We start from the raw sequence: 18,844 nt of genomic DNA, 5'->3' as shown, positions 1-18,844 counted from the left end.
CATCCTGCTTTAAAACCACAGTGTCTCTGTACTCTTTACTGCAAATAGGTCATAAAAGACTCTGGCTGCTCTAGTTTGTGGCAAGCATCTACAGTAAACAGTCATTTATTATTGCAAACGTGTGTGATTACAGAATATAGACTGGGCCAACATAGGTACATATAAATGTCTGGAAGTTTTAATTCTGGCCACATGTCACTGAACCACTGGTTCTTGGTAGGTTTTGAGGGTTGCTGGCCAGTCCAGCTGTCCAACCTTTAATTTAGAGAGACAATCTTCTGTTTTCCCTACTGAAGGCAGTCTGTGACATCAAAAAAACACTGAAAGGGAAAGGTTTCAGTGTAAGACCTTTATTGCAAGAAGGCTACTGTCTCACACTGCTATACACACATTCAGTCTGTGATGTCGTCTTTCTTCTTGATCTGTTGGCCTTTAAGTCTAGTACAGTAGCATAATGAAGGTTCTCTCCATTCTGACACACCTGGTGAAAGATAACATACAGCACAAGTGACATGTGTGGAACATGACCGAATATTTCCTGCTATGACACTTGCCAGACTAAATGTTAGACTTACTACTGTATTGGGAGTGGATTCAGTTGGAAATGTTCCAGTGGAGTCTGAGTGTGAGACACAGAATTAAATTTCGTTATTCATATGTAACAGGCTCTTTGTACTCGACATCAGCTTCAAAGAGTAGCAGTTACCTGTACCTTGGCCAGATCGCTTGTTCAGTTTGAACACTAAGAAAGCCAGTACAACAATCAGGATGGTGGTGAATGCCAAAGCTCCACTCAAGAAGTACACCAAGACAAGAGATTTCACCCCATCTGCAGGAAACATGAAGATGTTACTGCGTTTTATTTTTTTCATTCATAGTTTTGCAACTTCATTGCCAACTAGTATGTTTAAATGGATACTGGTTGTTTTAATTGTTGGTCAATAGATATGAAGCATGACTGTAACGTTTGTGGAGTAAATGTGAGGTTTTAGTCAGTTGTAGAAAAAGCAGAAAATATTCTTCTGTAACTGCAGTCACTGGAAACACAGTATATTTCTCAACATTTGTTTCCATCACAAAAGACCAGTATTGAAAACAATTAGAATGAAACAGCACTCAGATCTTCATGTAAAGTACAACTATGCACAATATTGAATCTTTACAGTATGTAACTTTTAGACTTCTTCAAGATTACTTACCCCTCACTTCATCATCGTTGAGCTCTTTCTCTCCTCCAAACAGTATGTGTCCACATGAGGCTACAGCACAGTAGGCATCATAATTTGACAGGTTCACATTCTTCGGTGGCAGATTGTACAAACAGTTGTTTGTTTGTGTTTTTGGTTTCCTCTCACACTGGTCATTCCTGCCTCCATGGGTGTAAATGAGTCCTGGATGAGATGTTACCGAGTGTCTGAACCAGTAAACACTGTGTTCTCCATCACAGCTCCCAGAGTGTACTGTACAGTTCAGCGTCACAGAGTCTCCTGCCTGGAGGCTTTCAGATGCTGGCTGATGAACCAATTTAATGCTCCCTGAGCCCTTAACACTAATTGTAATGCCTTCACAAAATTTGAAGTCATATAAATTGCTGCTAATGCAGTAGTAGGTGGCAGAGTCTGACACTCTCAGATCTGCTATCCTCAGGTTTTCTTGATTTCCACTCTCCAGTGAAAAACGTGGATTTTTGAAGTCGTCCTGAAAGCTGCCGTTGTTATTATGCCTGTAGAACGTAGACAGCAACACTGGTCTTTTTCCCACCATTTGTTTGTACCAGAAAAACATCACTGCATCATTGTCACAGTAGCATGGCAAAGTTGTAGATTCTCCAATATCATGTGATTGAAAGCGTGACAGTTGTTTCATAGTTTTCATAGTTGTCCTCTGGGCTGTGGAGACTAAGAAAAAAAAACAAAGTAATGTAATGCTGTCAGAATGTACATGTGAAGTAAACAAAAACACTTACCCATATTTGCCTCAAAGAGACATGTGAGAAACAAGGCAAAGATCGTTGGTGTCATCGTGCTTCTGATGCTGTGATGACTGACTGAATGTCTGTATGTTCTACACTCTGCACAGAGAGGACTGTGTTTGATTGGCCAATCAGTCTGAATGTCCTATTTTAGAGGCAGTGAACACTTGTTCAGTACCACCTCCTTGACAATTGGTACTTTATCATCATCAACATGAGGGTGGGTGCTTTAGAACAAGTTTATATCCTCAAGATTGCTAAGCAACACTTATAAGAGTATTCATTTCAGTCAGACCAGTGTTTTTTGTGTTTTTTACCTTGACTCTACATGTTTCGACTGCTTCCTGCAGTCTTCCTCAGAAGTCTGACTTCTGAGGAAGACTGCAGGAAGCAGTCGAAACATGTAGCCATGCCACTCTCTGTCTCCCACTGCTCCTCAGATCATCTCCCTTTCTTCTTCACTGAATCTGTCAAGAATGCATTCAAAATAGTCAGTCAGAGCATCTTTGCTCTACAAACTGACTTCAGTGTGAACAGCTGAAAGAAGAACAGAGAGGGTGATAAGAGAGTTTCTGTGGAGTAGCAGTTCTTGGCAGAGCAGAAATGTCTTGACACTCACAGGAGAAATCAAAAAATGATGCCCATTCAAAATAAAGCATTTTTTCCAATAATAAATTATAAAATCGCATCCATAATTAAGCCTTAAAGGAAAACTAAGATTATTAAATGACATCCACTGCAATCCAAGATTAAGAATATTTTATTCATCCCCGTAGTGAAATTATATATCACCCTGCCAGCTTTCATCCTAGCTACAGCTCCTAAATTCAATTCCTAAAGAAAAAACATGGTTAATTTCAGTCAACAATTTGCTCCTTCACATCCAGCCCCTAAAGGTTTTTGGTTTACAGCCCCAATTCCAAAACAAGTTGAGACACTGTGTAAAAGGTAAACATAAACAGAATGTAATAAACATAAACCCATGCTGTATTCGCACACGAACATATCAGATGTTGAAACTGAGACATTTTACCATTTCCTGGAAAATATGAGCTCATTTTGAATTTGATGGCAGCAACACATCTCAGAAATGTTGGGACAGGCAAAGAAAGAGGCTGGAAATTAATAAGCACAAATCAAAAGCAGTAGGTGAGTAACATGATTGGATATAAAAGGAGTATTTCAGAGAGGAAGAGAATCTCAGATGTAAAGATGTGCAGAGGTCCAAAAATAACGTAAGTAAAAATGTTCCTCTGCATAAAATCGTTGGATTTTGAAGATTCCACCATCAACAATACATAATATCACCAAAAGATTCAGAGAATTAGAACCTTGACCTTGTCTGGGAACAAGGTCAAAGGTCAAAGGTCAGGCCCTGAGGCATCGCTGCATTAAAAACAGGCATGATTCTCTACTGGACATCACTGCATGGGCTCAGGAAGACTTCCAGAAATCACTGTCTGTGAACACAGTTCACCATGAAAAGAAGAAGCCATATGTGAACATGATAAAGAAACAGCAGCACAATCTCTGGACCAAAGCTCATCTAAAATGATTTGAGGTCAGTAGGACAATGCTAAACCACATACTGCAGCCATGTTTTTTTATCTTAATCTCCCAATATAATCCATTTTTTTAGCAGATTCCCTTGTCCATGGCCTCCTTTTGCTGATCAGGCCCATTCTTATTGTTGGGGTTCTTCCAGATTTACTGCTGAACATCCTGGAGTCCTTAATACTCTGAAAGCAGTCTTTTGACTTGTGTGGTGGTTATTCCTTGTTCTTTGTTTTGTCCTGTATGATAACCATTTCGATGGCAGAGCAGAAAGGTCTTGACGCTCACAGAAAAAAAAAATCCACAAAATAATGTCCGTTCTAAATAAAGAACTATTTATTTATTTCCAGTGATATATTATAAAAAAGCATCCACAGTAAATTCTTAAAGATAAACTGAGGATGACTAACAAAACAACAGGAGAGGCCTAGGTCAGCTGGTAGTTAGAGGAAGTGAGGTCAACAAACCACATCCTCTGCCCACTTGCTGGCTTCAATCCTATTTTACAAAGCATGCTTCTTAAAAAAGAACTCTTAGAGTTATTTCAGCAGTGTCTATATTTATAGTTCGAACCATCCTGTGCTGTTAGTTACTTGATTCTCGTTCTACAGGAGCTGATGTCAGTTGTGGGGTTTGGCAGCATCCACACATGTTCATGTGTTACTGTTGATGTGACAGCTGCCCCTGCCAGATTATATAAAATATCATATAAAATAAATACCTGGTACCACATTGTATGATTGATGATTGTATGATTTATTGCAGAATGAATATTGCTAACATGAATAATATTTAGATATATTTACAACAGACAAAAGGTTAGCCTGTGAGACTCTGGCCCTTTTCTTTCTAGTTATTGTCCCTGTCAAATAAACAGTAATGGTTAAAAACAATGGAAAAAGTCATACATTTAATGCTGCAATAATAACAAAAAACGTCTTGTAATGCCAAAAAAAACTCAGGTGGGCTGCTTCACACTGATGTACACACGTTCAGTCCATGCACTTTTTGCTCTCCTGAACTTGAATGGTTCATCTTTGATCCGTACTGATGACGACATACACAGATCCACATTATGCCATGACAGTATTACGAATGTTCACCTAAACATCAAACAAATACCTGTGCACTGGGTGTGGATGGCAGCTGTTTCTCTTACCAATCATGCTGAGTAAGAAATTATGCAGCTCTCAGACCTCTGGCAGCAGCTGTCTTCATATTCAGAGGAGTAGATCATTTCAGGAGCAGAGTGATGAGAGCTTTTCAGCCACATGTGCCATGTGTGTGTTTTAAAGGTTTTTACAGACAACACACAAACAATGGAAAAAATCTTTATTGATAAACTGATCAAACACAGGAGAAACCCTTCCAAAACAGTAACATAACTTTATAATCACACCACTATCACATCATCGTTTGTGGCACATGATCGCATTTTACAGTTAAGCTACTGACAGCTAAATTATGTGTAAAGATAAGGCTTTTAGTTCAAAATGGTGGATGGTTTAGAGTTGTATCCATTCAGAATAACGTTTTATTGTACTTTTTATTAAGTTTTTTGTCAAATATTCTGACTTGCTGATATTTCAATAAAGCCAGATCAATGAATATATTTATCTTTTTCTCTGTAGACAAACAGCCTCCCCCAACTCTGAACTCCAATTTTGGACAGAACATCACAGATCAATTTGCTATCACAAGCCCCACTTATGGAATCTCAGTTAGTAAGCAGCTCAAAGTAAGAATAGACAGAAGAGACCAGACATCATATGTACACAGTGTCACATATAAGGTGAAATGACAGAGGCAGACAGTACTCCTGTTATATTCTAATGCTTCACACTGGTAAAATACAGCTCCTCTTACTATGTAGAGGAGCAGAGACATGTTAGGTCTCCAGTTTCAGCAACTTTGGAACAACTTCTGACACAAAGAGCCAGACTGCATTGTTGAGGCTTCTGATTGGCTTGCATGGCTTTCTCCTTTTTTCTACACTGTCACCCACAGGCTTGGCATAGTCGTGATCGCTCTGGGGAGCGTATTTATGCGGGTAATGTAAAAGGAAACTTTTTCAAACGATGATGTGTGCACAATGTTATTTTGGAAAACGGAGGTAAGGAAATATTTGTTTTTCAAACTGTGTAAACGGGGTCTGAAAAGCAGGCGGCAGAAGGAGGAGCAATTGACAACAGGTGAGACCAATCAACCTCGGCTTCACCAACCCCACAGCACCTGGTGGAGATTGAAGGCGGGACAGGAAGGCAGAAAAACCCCTGAGGGCGATGATGTCTCTCACCGCACCACGATCTCACTATTTGGCATTATTGGAATGTCTACTTATTCACTACTGAGTGTGCTGCTCCTCTGTTTCTGAGCCGTTGGTTGTATTTGGTGGCTAAACTAACCTTCTGAGGCTTGTAGCATTGAATCAGCACCGTGGGGGCAGCTGGACTTCTTTGACATCTGTGAGGTCACAAGGTCACACATAGTCCATCTTATCAGGCCTCAAATGATGTGCAGTTATGCAGATCAATCGCTGCTAGTGAGAAACTACAACAGCTTATAATGGCAGCAGCAAGAAGCAGTCTGATTGGCTGAGTAGCAAATAATCTGTGTCATTCAGGTTCAGTTAAAACTCTGAGTAAGTTCCCTGATGCTGTTTAATGTCCTTTCATTTAGTCAATCAGGCATGTTTCAGCACAGATTGACTGAGTGAATAATACTGAAATGACATGTTCTTTGAAGGTAAGTTGGCTTGCAGGATTACATTTATGTGAAGGAGAATTTGGGGCTGCGGTTGATTTTATTTTATTTATTGTCATTTTATTTATAGCATTCAAAACAGTCACATAAACACACACCTCTCACATTGTATTTGGTCCCTTTTATTTCCAGCAAGAATAAAAGCAACATTTTTTTCTGTTATATAATGTTTCATTAATTGATACAAATCACCTGTAACCATACACACACCTACAGAGGAGATATATGTATATTTACTTTGTTGCCCCTTCTTAATGAAACAGGCCTCAGGTTAGCTATATCCTCCCCACACACACTTTCTCTCTTCTCCCTAACTCTTCTCCAGTAAACACACAACCATGTTACAGTCAGCCCCCCCCCCCCAAACTTCCATACCAGAGATTCTTGGTTGTTTCTATTTTACCTCAGCTATAAGCTGCATACACGTATTCCCCGTAACTATTGTTTACTGCTTACATTTGCACTTTGTTTATAGAATCTGTTTACATTGTCCATGGATGTTTTGGATAGTCATAACATTTATGGAATGGTAACCTGTACATACTTTATATTTTGTATCTGTTTTTTATTGTATATTAAACGTTAAGCTGCTCACTTGTGCCTTAAATTGCCCCTCGGGGACAAATAAAGTTTCTTGAATCTGAATCGGAATTAAAAACACAGTGGCTGATCTGTCGTACCTTAGATTGACCTTCCTGGAGTCACAGAGCCTTCTTACTGTGTCACTGTGTGTTGTTTTACTAAGTTCAGAGAATACATTGTTCTTTCTCTCTCTAAAACATGTGTGGTTTGTTGCTTCACACATGTACATGTTTAGAGTGTGCAGAAAACCACACACACACACAGATCAGCTATTGCCTGCACCCACATGGGCAACAAGTGTGAGGCACAGTTTATACTGAGATAGGTAAGCTACATACACAGAGTGGAAACATAGGACACCATGAGCTTGTTTAATATGTTCATTTGGAAGCAACCATTTACAGTCACTATGTTTATACACTCAAGAAAATAAAGTATGAGTTAAAGATAAGAAAAACATCCAGCTCTACCGCGTTAAACTAAAATACACACATTCGCTCCAGCTATCATCCATCTGTCTTTTTGATCTGTTGATCTGTGGGGAATAAATAAAGAGCAAATCAAACATGTATTCTGTTACAGAACGTATGTTAAATCCAAGCAGATATTACCTCCGTTTTTTTTGTGGAGGGCTCTGACAGTCTTGTGTGATGCTCTGGAAAGCAAAAGGAAATCCACTCCTCAATATAACACATTCAGTGCATGTGTAGTACACACAAGGCAACACTGATTACCTGTATGCAGATGGCTGTTCATCTTGTTGATCACACACACTAAGTAAACTGACAGCATGGTGCTGAAAGCAATAGCTCCAGACAAGATGTCCTCCCAGAAAGTATCAACTGTAGAGTCAGACAGCAGGAGACGTTGCAGTGTGTTAACTGTGAGCGCAAAATAAAACACACATATGTTGCTACTCACCCTGAATGTCCAGTTTGGTCCCGTTTCCAAACACTATGTGTCCACATGAGGCAACAGCACAGTAGAAGATCCCATTATGTAAAGGATTCAGATTCCTCAGTGGCAGGCTGTACACACAGGTGTGAGTTTGTGTGTCCACTTTCCTCTCACACTGATCAATCCTGCCTCCATGGGTGTAAATGAGTCCTGGACGAGACTCCTCAGAGTGTCTGAACCAGTAAACACTGTGTTCTCCATCACAGGTCCCAGAGTGTACTGTACAGTTCAGAGTCACAGAACCTCCTGGCTGGAAGCTCTCAGACACTGACTGACTGACTGAAGGTTTCAGGTTCAAACCTGAACCCTTTATGCTGACTGTAACACCCTCTCTGAATTCAAAGCTTACTGAAAAGCTACTTGCACAGTAATAAGAAGCTGAGTCTGAAAACTGCAAATCCGAAATCATCAAGTGATTTTTCCCATTTCCAGTGTCCAGTGAGAAGCGTGGATTGTTCTTGTATTCATCAAGAAAAGTAGCATTTTTATCATAAACGTAGAACTTAGAAATGATCTTCGGTTTCTGTCCCAAAGTTTGCTTATACCAGAAATATGTTGCTACCAGCTGAGTGTCATAGAAACATCGCAAAGTTACACTTTCACCAACATTAGCTGATATAAAACCACTCTTCTGAGTGAGATGAACAGATGTGGACTGACATGTCTTCTGAGCTGAAGAGAGAGAAGAGAAAGCAAAGACAGTCAGTTTAATCTGACACTACACAAAGTAAGTTTAAGAAACTGAAAACTATTATGTTGAAAAACACAGCTCACCTAGTTTCCCCAAGAACAGACACGTCACATAGAAAACAAACTTTGGAGAAGTCATCATGTTTAAATCGGTGACCTGACTGTAAAGAGTCCTGCTCTACATCTTCACTGTCTCTTAAAAGACAAGACTGTGTTTGATTGGCCAATGTCCTGTTACAGAAACATGATCACATGTTCACAGCCACCTCTGGGTTCGAGAGGCAGACACCGCCTCCACCTTTAACACCATACCTAAAACCTTTCTGGTTTGTAAAGCGTGTATTTAGCCTCAAACAGTGTGTAGGTCTGATAGGTAACTCTTGTCTTTAAATTTACTATTACTATTGCTACACTGCTATAGGCATACGCTGTCAGGGGGCACAACATGTTCCACCTCTTTTCCCCCACCTCCTCTCCTCTTCTACCTCTCCCCATTTTTTGTCACTGTGTCCAGTCTTCTTTGTTTGTCTCTCTCTCTCTCTGTGTCTTTTTGCACATCTCTCTCCATCCAGATCAGCATACTGAACAGCATCCAGCCATCTGACAAACCCAGTGTCTACAGTCAACACCTGCCTATGTCTTCTTTTTATGTAGTGCTAGTGTAATTAACTTGAATAACATCAGCTAAACATCAAATAAACATAATACATAGTTTACAGAATTTCTATTATAACAATCTAGACAATTTTCAAAATGAGAAAACGAACAATTAAAAGCGTTTGGTAACTTGGCATCTAATACAACTTTAATGGTGATATGTCGCCTGGCTTCATTTGCCTGCGTATTAACACAGGCCATTGACTTAAGTTCTTGCCAAGCTGCTCTGATATTACTCCCTCCTAATTGCATTTCAATTTTATTCTTATAGTGTGCTTTAGCATTCGCTATTTCCCTCCTTACTTCCCTGGAGAGGGCCTTCTTTCAAGGGGATTCCCTGTAAAGTAGGTCCTTTTCTTTTTGTTGATAGTGGCTTTAAGCTCCTTCGTTACTCATGGTTTGTTGTTTGAATAAACAACAACTTGTTGTGACATCCTCGATCAACTTCATCGCTGTTGTTGCTTTGGCACGCGGATGAATACAAACCAGCGTTAAAAATAGTTGTGGAAATTCATGGGGCAAATAGTGAGGGCGGAGTGAGACAGACAGCAGTTTGATGTCTGGAATACATAACTTCTCCCGAATCACAACGGTGTTACAGTACCTCTGATTGACTAAGAGACACACTCCTCCTCCTCGGTTTTTCCCTGTGATCTCTGGGGACCGGACTGGTCTAACCGAAGTGGGCTGCCGAACCCACTTATAACCAGGTTCTCATCTTGGTTCGCTTCACCGAGCCATGTCTTAGTGAATGCTAGCAGACATGTTTCCCAATCTTCAGGTTTAAATTTGACCCATGCTTCCAGCTCATCCACCTTGTTCCTGATGGACTGCACGTTTAAACTAAGGACTGTAGTCAGTGGAGGCAGCTGACGCCGGTTGTCCAGGCTGTGGCGTCTCCGACGTATCCCTCCTCTCCTTCCTCTTTTCCTCCTGGTAGTCCGGTGATCAGGCACGTCATACTTGAAACCCTAAAAATCCAGACTCTTCATCATAGACACCCACACAGAGAACTTATACAGCGGCCATCTGTGGTCTTCTCATCTATTCACTAACAGAATAGACGAGCTGCTGCCCCAACCCGAGCAAACACATAGCATAAAACATAGAGAAGCTCTAAAAAATGTAATGAATTTCACCAAGAACAATTGAAGCAGGTCCAGGTCTACTGTTTTGCACAGTAGTACACACTTTCACTCCAGGTCTGGTCCCTCTGCTTTCTTGATCTGTTGGTCAGGTTTAAACCTACAGCAGCATAACAGAGGTTTTCTGCAGGCCAGGCATCCATGTAAAATTTAAATTTATGGTTAGTGTCAAAAGTAAGGTTACCTGGAGTCTGGCAGCTGTTCCTCTTCTTCATCATACATACTGTGAAAGCCAGTAACACAATCGAGGAGAATGTGAACGCAAAGATGCCCCTCCAGACATAAGCTAGCATGTCGAAGTCATCTGCAGAGAGGCACACATCAGAAATGACTCTCATCAGGTTTGACCAGAAATTAGCTTTAATATCCCCCCTGCCCTCTTTCCAGGAACTGTACACCCAACATCATCAGAGGCCCCACTCATACTGGGCATGGACTGTTTGAACTGGTTCAGGTCAAGGTTCAGAACAACACTCACACAGACTAACAGGCACCGTAACAGCTTCTTTTCAAGTGCAGTAAGCATATAGTACATTAGCACTACTGTTATATTCCTTACCTTGATCACAGCGACTTTGCACTTCGATTATATACAGTAATTGCAGCTCCAGCCCAAACATTACATTCTTGTAAACCTTGTATTTGTTGTAACCTTGTTAACTGTCTGGAATACCAGAGTGTCAACAATTGCTGAGGGAAATTTTTTGTATGTGATGTAAGCTGATTCTGATTCTGATATCACTCACTCTCTATGTCCAGTTTGGTCCATTTGTAGAAACTGTCCACATGAGGCGGATCCACAGTAGTAGGTCCCAGTGTGTGCTGTACAGTTCAGAGTCACAGAGCCTCCTCCCTGAGCGCTCTCAGATGCTGATTGATGGACCAAAGCTTGGATGTGCCAACTTGACCCCTTTACACTGACAATGACACTCTCTAAAACTCTAAAGAAGAAAAAAGAAGCTGAATCTGAAATGTGTAGGTCAGTCATTGTGAGGTGAGCTTTGTTGTGTCCTCCGTCCAGAGTGAAACGTGAATTGTTTTTGAACTCATTGTAAAAGATGCCAGTTGCTCCAGATTTACTAAAGCTTGAGATAAGCCGTGGTTTCTGTCCCAGAGTTTGCTTGTACCAGGAAGTCCTCACAGAGGACTCACCCTCAAAGAAACACTGCAACTTCAACTTGTCGCCAACATCAGCTGACATAAATCTTATGTCTTACTGTGTAGAGGACGCTCTCAGATCAGTTGTCTGATCTGAAGTGGAATGAAAGACAGTTAAATTAATGAGTGTATAATAAGTGAGCATACATGAAGATTAGTCCACATCAGAATAAAGCAGCTTACCTGTTTTTCCCAAGAGCAGACATGACAGACACTGGAGATGCCATTGTGTTCAAACTGCTGCGTGACTGAAAGAATATTGATACTGTCTCCACTTCTTCAGGGATGGGACAGCATTTGATTGGCCAACCAGAGGTGACACATGATTACACGTGCAGTGCAGGCTACAGAGACATGTTTGGTATGTGACAAGAATACAGTGACAGGAGGAACTAGTGCCCATGCATATTATATATTAGACTGTTTATCCAGTAAGCTTTTTATTATTTTTTTTTCCAATACTTTAAGATTAGAAATTAACTCTTTTGAGACTGACAAGTGTTAGCTACATATATTAAATGTACACTTTTTAAGGTTTACTGCAGGAGTTCTTTGATTTACTGGTTATTTATATGAAAGTGCAGACACACTTCCTGCTGTAACCACCAAAACCACCACATTGACACAAAGGACACAAAAAGATCATGTGATCAGCAGTCACCCACCGATAAGCAGTTCCAGCCTTCATGTGTCTCTGCAGCAGTGACTGAAGCTCCTGTCGCTTTGCCCTATCAGTGAAGCTTTTTTCAAAGTGGTTTATACAGCACATGCCACACTGTTTTATATGTTATAGGTCATATGACAGGGGTTGTTAATGAGGTGGACACAAATGCAGACTAAAGTCGGTTAAGATGGCAAAAACAGAGTCCTTTAATACAATCCAGGCCTCAGTACACAGGTAGGCAGTCAGCATAGAAAAGGTACAAAAGGGTGAGGCAAAAAACAGTAGTCAACCACACGCTGGGTCATACACTATTACACAAACAACGAGAAGAGTGGAGGGAAGACACACATTATATACAGAGGGAAGGGAGAGACAATGAGACACAGGTGAGACACTCATTAGACCTAATGAGACACTCATGTAATCATCGGGAGGAGGAGGGAGCACACACTGCTGTAATAACCCCCCAGAATGTGATGGTGTGCATATCATAGAACCACGTTCTGGCTGCCAGCTTTGGGTGTGTGTGTGTGTGTGTGTGTGTGTGTCAGCACAACCCTGCACACTATCCTCCCATTAGTGTCTTCATCACTCCCCACTATGAGATTGACCATGTGTAGGAGGCAGCTTAAAGAACATGTATACACATAGCTTCATATTTGAATCATCTTTATTGATTTTTGACAGTATAAAACTTAAAATGATGAATGAAAAAAGATAGTCAGAAACAATTTTGATCTTCTCCATCATTTCCGGAAGTTACACAGACTTTTTTCACATGAGTAAAACACAGCATAAAACATAGCGAAGCTGATGTAATGAATTCCACCTCCAAGAACAATTGAAGCAGGTCCAGGTCTATTGTTTTGCACAGTAGTACACACTTTCACTCCAGGTCTGGTCCCTCTGCTTTCTCGATCTGTTGGTCAGGTTGACACCTACAGCAGCATAATAGAGCCGTTCTGCAGGCCAGGCATCCTTGTAAAAACATATTTATGATTATTATATGAGTATATGGGCCAATAAAACACAGATATTTGTAGGTAAAACAGACATTTCTTTACCTTGGTTTCTGCAGTGTGCAGGTTGGATGATCTTGTTTGAGGCTCTGCTAGTGCAGTTAGAAAAAGCTGTTATATTAAAAAAAAAAAACATAGTTGGTGCATACAAAGTGTCAAAAGGTTACCTGGAGTGTGGCAGCTGTTCCTCTTCTTCATCATACATACTGTGAAAGCCAGTAACACACTGAGACAAAAGAATGTGAATACAAAGGCGCCCCTCCAGACATAAGATACCATGTCGACCTCATCTGCAGGGAAGCACAAATCAGAAATGACTTTCATCAGGTTTGACCTGAAATTAGCTTTAATAGCACTCACCTATGTCCAGCTTGGTCTCATTCCCAAACTGTATGTGTCCACATGAGGTGACGGTACAGTAGTAGGTACCAGTGTGTACTGTACAGTTCAGAGTCACTGAACCTCCTGGCTGGATGCTCTCAGATATTGACTGATGGACTGAGACTTGGATGTTCACACTTGACTCTTCCACACTGACTGTAACACTCTCTGAGAACGTTAGTGAGTATAAGTAGGAGCTCACACAGTGGTAGGTCCCTGAATCTGAATGGCGCAAATCTGTGATCTTTAAATGGTTTCCCCCATTTTCATTTAACAGTGTAAAGCGTGGATTGTTTTTGAATTCACCATGAAAGGTGCCATTTGTTTCATATATGAAAAAAGTGGAGATGAGCCTTGGTTTCTGTCCAACTGACTGTTTGTACCAGTAAAGCCTGGGAGCAACATCACCGTCATAGTAACATTGTAAAGTCAAGCTCTCGGTTGTTTTAGCTGATACAAAAGCACCATCATGATGAACAGGTGAGGAGGCTTCCCGAGGAGCTGTCTGAACTGATGTGAAAACAGAGACAAGTTGGATTTTAAGTACCGTAAGACACATTTGTGATTGATACACTAGAAGTTGCAAGTTTGAGTGAAAAAAAGACACAACTTACCCATATTGAAGAAGAGCAGACATGTGAGATAAAAAATCAACATTTGAAGGCCCATCTTCGAGCAAACTTTTCCACTCTTAACAGACCAGACTGACCTGAAGTGATGCTGCACTGTGCTGCATGTCCTACTTACATAGATCACTTGCTCATGTTCACAGAAGGAGGTGGGTCAGTTGTGGAAGACCTCAGATTTTCGCTTGACACAAATTGAAAAGCACGTGAGCACAATTATTTCTTAACGGAAATAATGCAGTGAAAGCAGCACAATATGGTACCAGAGGACAGGAAGAACCTTCTGACACACAAAGTCTTCAAAGTCCATGTGTCATTTCCCAATGTAATAATAAATATCAGTTTCTAAATGTAAGGATTTAGGTAGATTATTATTATAGACTATTTGTATGTAAGATTCAAGATGAATGACTTCTTGGTAAGAATATAGATTAATACTAAGAAGAGGGACACATCCTGCTTAAAACCACAAAGACAACACCACAAAGAGAGCACAGAGCCTCATATTTGCACATTACCAAACATCTTTGCTAAGAGATTTTATCTTTTGACCACAAGAAAGCTGTTTTTCCATCTACATCTTCAAAGATATTCTGCTTTATACTTTCATTTGTGGTTTTGATCCTATCAAGTTAACACACAACACCTGATAGGTTTAATTCCTTGATTTTCCTACTTTATTTCATTGATGGTGTTTTAATAATTTACTTCCTCTTGTGGTTCCCTCCTTGTTGACTACCTGCCACACCCTGATTGTGTTCACCTGTGCCTTGTTACCTCTTGTCTCTTGTCTTGTGCTCATGTTGGTCTGTGTCAGTCTGTACTGCGTTGCTCCTGTGATGTCACCCTGTGTCAGGCCCCTGTGTGTCCTCCGAGGTTATTGCCTTCTGTTCAGTTGAACTTTTACTGTTTCTTGTGCTGTGTGATGTTTTTTGTTTTTTGTTGGCTTTATTTTTAAATAAAGCTGGCTTTTTGTTGGATTTTTACAGTGTGGTCTGCATTTGGGTCCTTAAATGAAAGCGAAGGTAAAGAAAGTTGCCATCATGACAAAACCAGCATAATGGAGTTTCTCTGTAAAAAAAAAGTGTTAGTTAAATACAACATGAAACAGGAAGTCAAAAGAGCAGCTAATTCAGTCACTCAGAAATAGCTCCACATAGGTGGGTCACAGCTAAAATCCAACCACTGAGTCTTAATTTCCTGAGATTCTGGAATCAGTCATGACTCTTGTTCACTCTTACAACCAACAATAAAACCTGGGTGTGCTTTCCAGTTGCAGTTTATAGTTAACAGACCTTGCTGTGATGAGTGAGTAACAATAATTTACTAATGGATTGGCAACTAGGCTATCAAATGCCATAAAAGTGTAATACACTTTTTATATCCTGCCATCAAGACTATAATGAACTAATAGAGATGTAACAGACATTTATAGATGGTATGCTAAAGACCCACACATGAGACATGAGTGTCAAAATGAACAGAAATCACAGAAGAATTAAACATATATGTTCATAGAAAAAAACATGTAATGTGTCAAAAGAACAGGTAGACATACAGATGTCGTGCTGGAGACATGCAGACACGAGACCACCCTTAGCGACCTGTAGCGTCTAGCTTTTGACTGCAAACCATAGTCGAAGCTATAAAATGATACACACACATAGTGCCACAGTATGACATATTAATAATGATTTATGAATTATGGTTTCTGCCATCAAATACAAAGCAGTGTGTTTCTATGCACACTCCACGACAAAAACTATTTTTCACTGGCACATATCAAACTCTACTGTCTGATACCAGAATACACACATTGATTTGAGGAGTCATCCCTTTGTCTTCCTGATCGATTGAGCTTTTGTATTCCTACAGCAGCATAATGGAGGCTGTCTGCATCTTGGTAACCCTGATAAAACAAAAATACAGCAGTAAATAACAAAATACATCAATATATTAACAATAATAATAATAACAATAACAATAACCTCTGTATTAGTTGTGGAGGTATCAGGGGATTTTGCTTGTGAGCCTGGTGTGAAACAGAAAACTTAATAAGACATCTTCAGTGAATACAAGTTTGACAAAGCAGTACTATTTACCTGTACACTGACAGGGGTTTCTCTCCTTTATCTTACACACTAGGACAGCCATCACAACACACAGGATGGTGGTGAATGCCCAAATTCCACTTAAAACATAGACAAGAAAGTCGAGAGACTTCACCCCATCTGCAAAGAAGCAGAGTTCAAATACATCTTTCAGCAGCTATTTTTGTCATTGTGCAAATTTTCATGGTCTAGTTGTACTGTTGTACTGTTACCTGCTAATGACAGCTCAGTTCCATCTGATCCATCCATCAACACAATGTGTCCACATGAGGCAATGGCACAGTAGTAGGTCTCATCATAAGACAGATTCAGACTCCTCAGTGGCAGGCTGTACATACAGGAGTGTGTCTGTGTGTGTGTCTCACACTGGTCATTCCTGCCTCCATGGGTGTAAATGAGTCCTGGCCGAGACTCCTCAGAGGGTCTGAACCAGTAAACACTGTGTTCTCCATCACAGGTCCCAGTGTGTATTGTACAGTTCAGAGTCACAGAGTCTCCTGGCTGGAAGCTCTCAGATTCTGACTGATGAACTCTGATATTTAGACCTGAACCCTTTACATTCACTGTAATACCATCTCCAAATTCAAACTTGTATGCATAACAGCCTATACAGTAGTATGTAGCTGAGTCTGAGATCTGTAAATGCGAGATTAACAAGTGGTTCTTGCCATTTTTGCTTTCTAGTGAGAACCTTGGATTGTCCTTGAATTCACCCTTAAAAGTGCTGTCTTTATGTTTGTAGAAAGTAGAGAGGAGCTTTGGTTTCTGTCCCGGAGTTTGTTTGAACCAGTAGAACATGGATGCAACGCTGTCTTTATAGAAACACCTCAAAGTCACATTGTCGCCAACATTAGCTGATATAACGCCGCTCTCTTGATGCACACGTAATGACAAGTTATTGTCAAGTGCCACTGCTGAAAAGAAAAGAGATTAAGAGGCTCTGATTATTGTAATAGTTGCACGAATGAAGTTACTGTCAACCATGGGTATGTATTAATAAGAATGTAAATGGATTCAGGTCTTACCCGCTCTCCTCCAGAACAGATAGATTAGATATAAGACAAAGCTCAGAGATGTCATTGTGGTCAAAGAGACGCAATGAATGATGAGACCCTCCATAGGTTCTCTTCTCTTAGAGAGAGGACTGTGTTTGATTGGCTAACAAGAAGTGACACTGACTGTCTTATTTTGGAAACACATGTAAAGTGCCGCCTCCATTTTAAGTCTTAGGTCTTGTAAAAAACATGTGGCCAGAGGTAGTTGAGCCATCATTTAGTGTTTTTTAGAGTTTGGAATACAAACACAATTACACAGAAACACGTGTGTTCTCAGGTCAGAGTAAAGATTGGAAGCAGAATCGGGTCTTATGTGTCTTGATGCTTCAAAGCTGCTATGTGCTGATTTGGACCCCCAAGTTTTATTTACCGGTAACCTCTGTTTGGCCACGTGCAGTATTTGATGTGCTGCTCGTCTGCTCTTAAAAAGCTGCCTGCTCTGTATGGAGAGACATTTTTCACTTTGTTCAACTGTCTTTGAAACATTTGCCACATTTCAGGTAATAAGTTGGTCTTCCTGTGTTAAAGCTTCCACTAATTTTAAACTAGCCCTGCTTCATGTCACCTACTCAACAGCAGATGATGCTGGAAAGTACCCACAACAAAAGAATGATTGCATCATGCTCCCTCGACTTTACGGCCTCATTTTCTGGGACATTGGGGGAAAAAATGCCAAAAAGCACTAAAAGCGCTTCACCAATATTTTTTGCTTTATGACCACCTGCAAGCTTCCCATTGTCTCTGTACTTCCTACTGTACACAGCAAAAGTGTGGACCAAGTGGCAAAAACATCATAGCAAAACATGTTTACAGTCTGGTATAAAAGATAATTTTAGTGTTTAGTAGTAAACTTTAATTACACAAAGTGATTTATAATTAAGTGCCTTTGAATGACAAGTGGGTGAGTGGCAGCAGCTTCTCCAGTGTTGTTACCACCAATTGGAGGATGGGTCTTATTCCCATTCATTGATGTAATCTGTTAAGAGCAGGGCATTAAAGTGTGTGGCTGCAGTGCATGAAAACACTGCAGACTTCCTGTTTAAAACCATAAAGAAGTTAGGGCCATAGAGAAACACATTAGAGCATCACTTTGCTGTCAACCACACAGGCTAAAAAAAGATTCCCACCTATCTGGTCCAAAGTGACTAGAGGTTGCATGTTAAGGCTGTACATCTGTCTGTCTTTCTTTTAAACTCTAAATCTCAAGAAAGCTTTAAGTCCAAACTTGGATATAATATATACCTGATGTACTTCCCATTTCTATTTGTCTACATGAGGCAATAACACTTTATCATTAACATTTAGGCTCTGCTTTGGCAGAGTGTGTTTATTCCTCCCACACTGATCATCACAGTGGGCTCCATCACAGTGGGCTCCTTATGTTACTGTAAAAACACCTAAGAGTCATCATCATGTTCCACACTTCTGGTGGTGTAGTGTTAGTATTAAGCAGAATTAACTTCTAACACGGCTTCCTCTTCTTACTTCTAACACTTACGTTATATAACAC

General features: G+C 40.3%; 3 protein-coding genes across 3 annotated transcripts; all 3 read right to left on the bottom strand.

Moving 5' to 3' along the window:
- Window positions 1–364: 364 nt before the first annotated feature.
- LOC114451172 (uncharacterized) lies at window positions 365–2,073 on the bottom strand. Its single transcript, XM_028429747.1, has 5 exons — window positions 1,967–2,073; window positions 1,200–1,898; window positions 713–829; window positions 576–619; window positions 365–481 (listed from the first exon to the last, which is right to left on the bottom strand). The coding sequence occupies exons 1-5, from the start codon at window positions 2,019–2,021 to the stop codon at window positions 365–367; spliced, it is 1,032 nt and encodes a 343-aa protein (XP_028285548.1). The 5' UTR covers window positions 2,022–2,073.
- Window positions 2,074–7,217: 5,144 nt separating this feature from the next.
- On the bottom strand, window positions 7,218–8,667 carry LOC114450933 (uncharacterized). Its single transcript, XM_028429393.1, has 5 exons — window positions 8,603–8,667; window positions 7,793–8,500; window positions 7,606–7,713; window positions 7,483–7,526; window positions 7,218–7,406 (listed from the first exon to the last, which is right to left on the bottom strand). Exons 1-5 carry the CDS (start codon window positions 8,658–8,660, stop codon window positions 7,338–7,340), a joined length of 987 nt encoding a protein of 328 aa, XP_028285194.1. The 5' UTR covers window positions 8,661–8,667; the 3' UTR covers window positions 7,218–7,337.
- Window positions 8,668–13,000: 4,333 nt separating this feature from the next.
- Window positions 13,001–17,364, bottom strand: LOC114451171 (uncharacterized). Its single transcript, XM_028429746.1, has 9 exons — window positions 17,305–17,364; window positions 16,492–17,193; window positions 16,271–16,399; window positions 16,157–16,200; window positions 14,157–14,301; window positions 13,522–14,052; window positions 13,329–13,451; window positions 13,207–13,250; window positions 13,001–13,120 (listed from the first exon to the last, which is right to left on the bottom strand). Exons 1-9 carry the CDS (start codon window positions 17,357–17,359, stop codon window positions 13,001–13,003), a joined length of 1,893 nt encoding a protein of 630 aa, XP_028285547.1. The 5' UTR covers window positions 17,360–17,364.
- Window positions 17,365–18,844: the final 1,480 nt, after the last annotated feature.

The sequence above is a fragment of the Parambassis ranga genome, chromosome 18, assembly GCF_900634625.1.
Source record: "Parambassis ranga chromosome 18, fParRan2.1, whole genome shotgun sequence".
Lineage (NCBI taxonomy): Eukaryota > Metazoa > Chordata > Actinopteri > Ambassidae > Parambassis > Parambassis ranga.
This window is presented reverse-complemented; position numbering and strand designations above follow the sequence as displayed.

Coding starts and splice junctions, on each gene's coding strand:
- LOC114451172 (XM_028429747.1), bottom strand. CDS start 2,021: ATGACACCAACGATCTTTGCCTTGTTTCTCACATGTCTCTTTGAGGCA. Junction 830..1,199: donor CAACGATGATGAAGTGAGGG/GTAAGTAATCTT, acceptor TGTTTCCTGCAG/ATGGGGTGAAATCTCTTGTC. Junction 620..712: donor GAACAAGCGATCTGGCCAAG/GTACAGGTAACT, acceptor TCTCACACTCAG/ACTCCACTGGAACATTTCCA.
- LOC114450933 (XM_028429393.1), bottom strand. CDS start 8,660: ATGATGACTTCTCCAAAGTTTGTTTTCTATGTGACGTGTCTGTTCTTG. Junction 8,501..8,602: donor TCTGTTCTTGGGGAAACTAG/GTGAGCTGTGTT, acceptor CTCTCTCTTCAG/CTCAGAAGACATGTCAGTCC. Junction 7,407..7,482: donor CCTCCACAAAAAAAACGGAG/GTAATATCTGCT, acceptor TATTCCCCACAG/ATCAACAGATCAAAAAGACA.
- LOC114451171 (XM_028429746.1), bottom strand. CDS start 17,359: ATGACATCTCTGAGCTTTGTCTTATATCTAATCTATCTGTTCTGGAGG. Junction 16,400..16,491: donor AACTGAGCTGTCATTAGCAG/GTAACAGTACAA, acceptor GCTTCTTTGCAG/ATGGGGTGAAGTCTCTCGAC. Junction 13,251..13,328: donor GAACAGCTGCCACACTCCAG/GTAACCTTTTGA, acceptor CTGCACTAGCAG/AGCCTCAAACAAGATCATCC.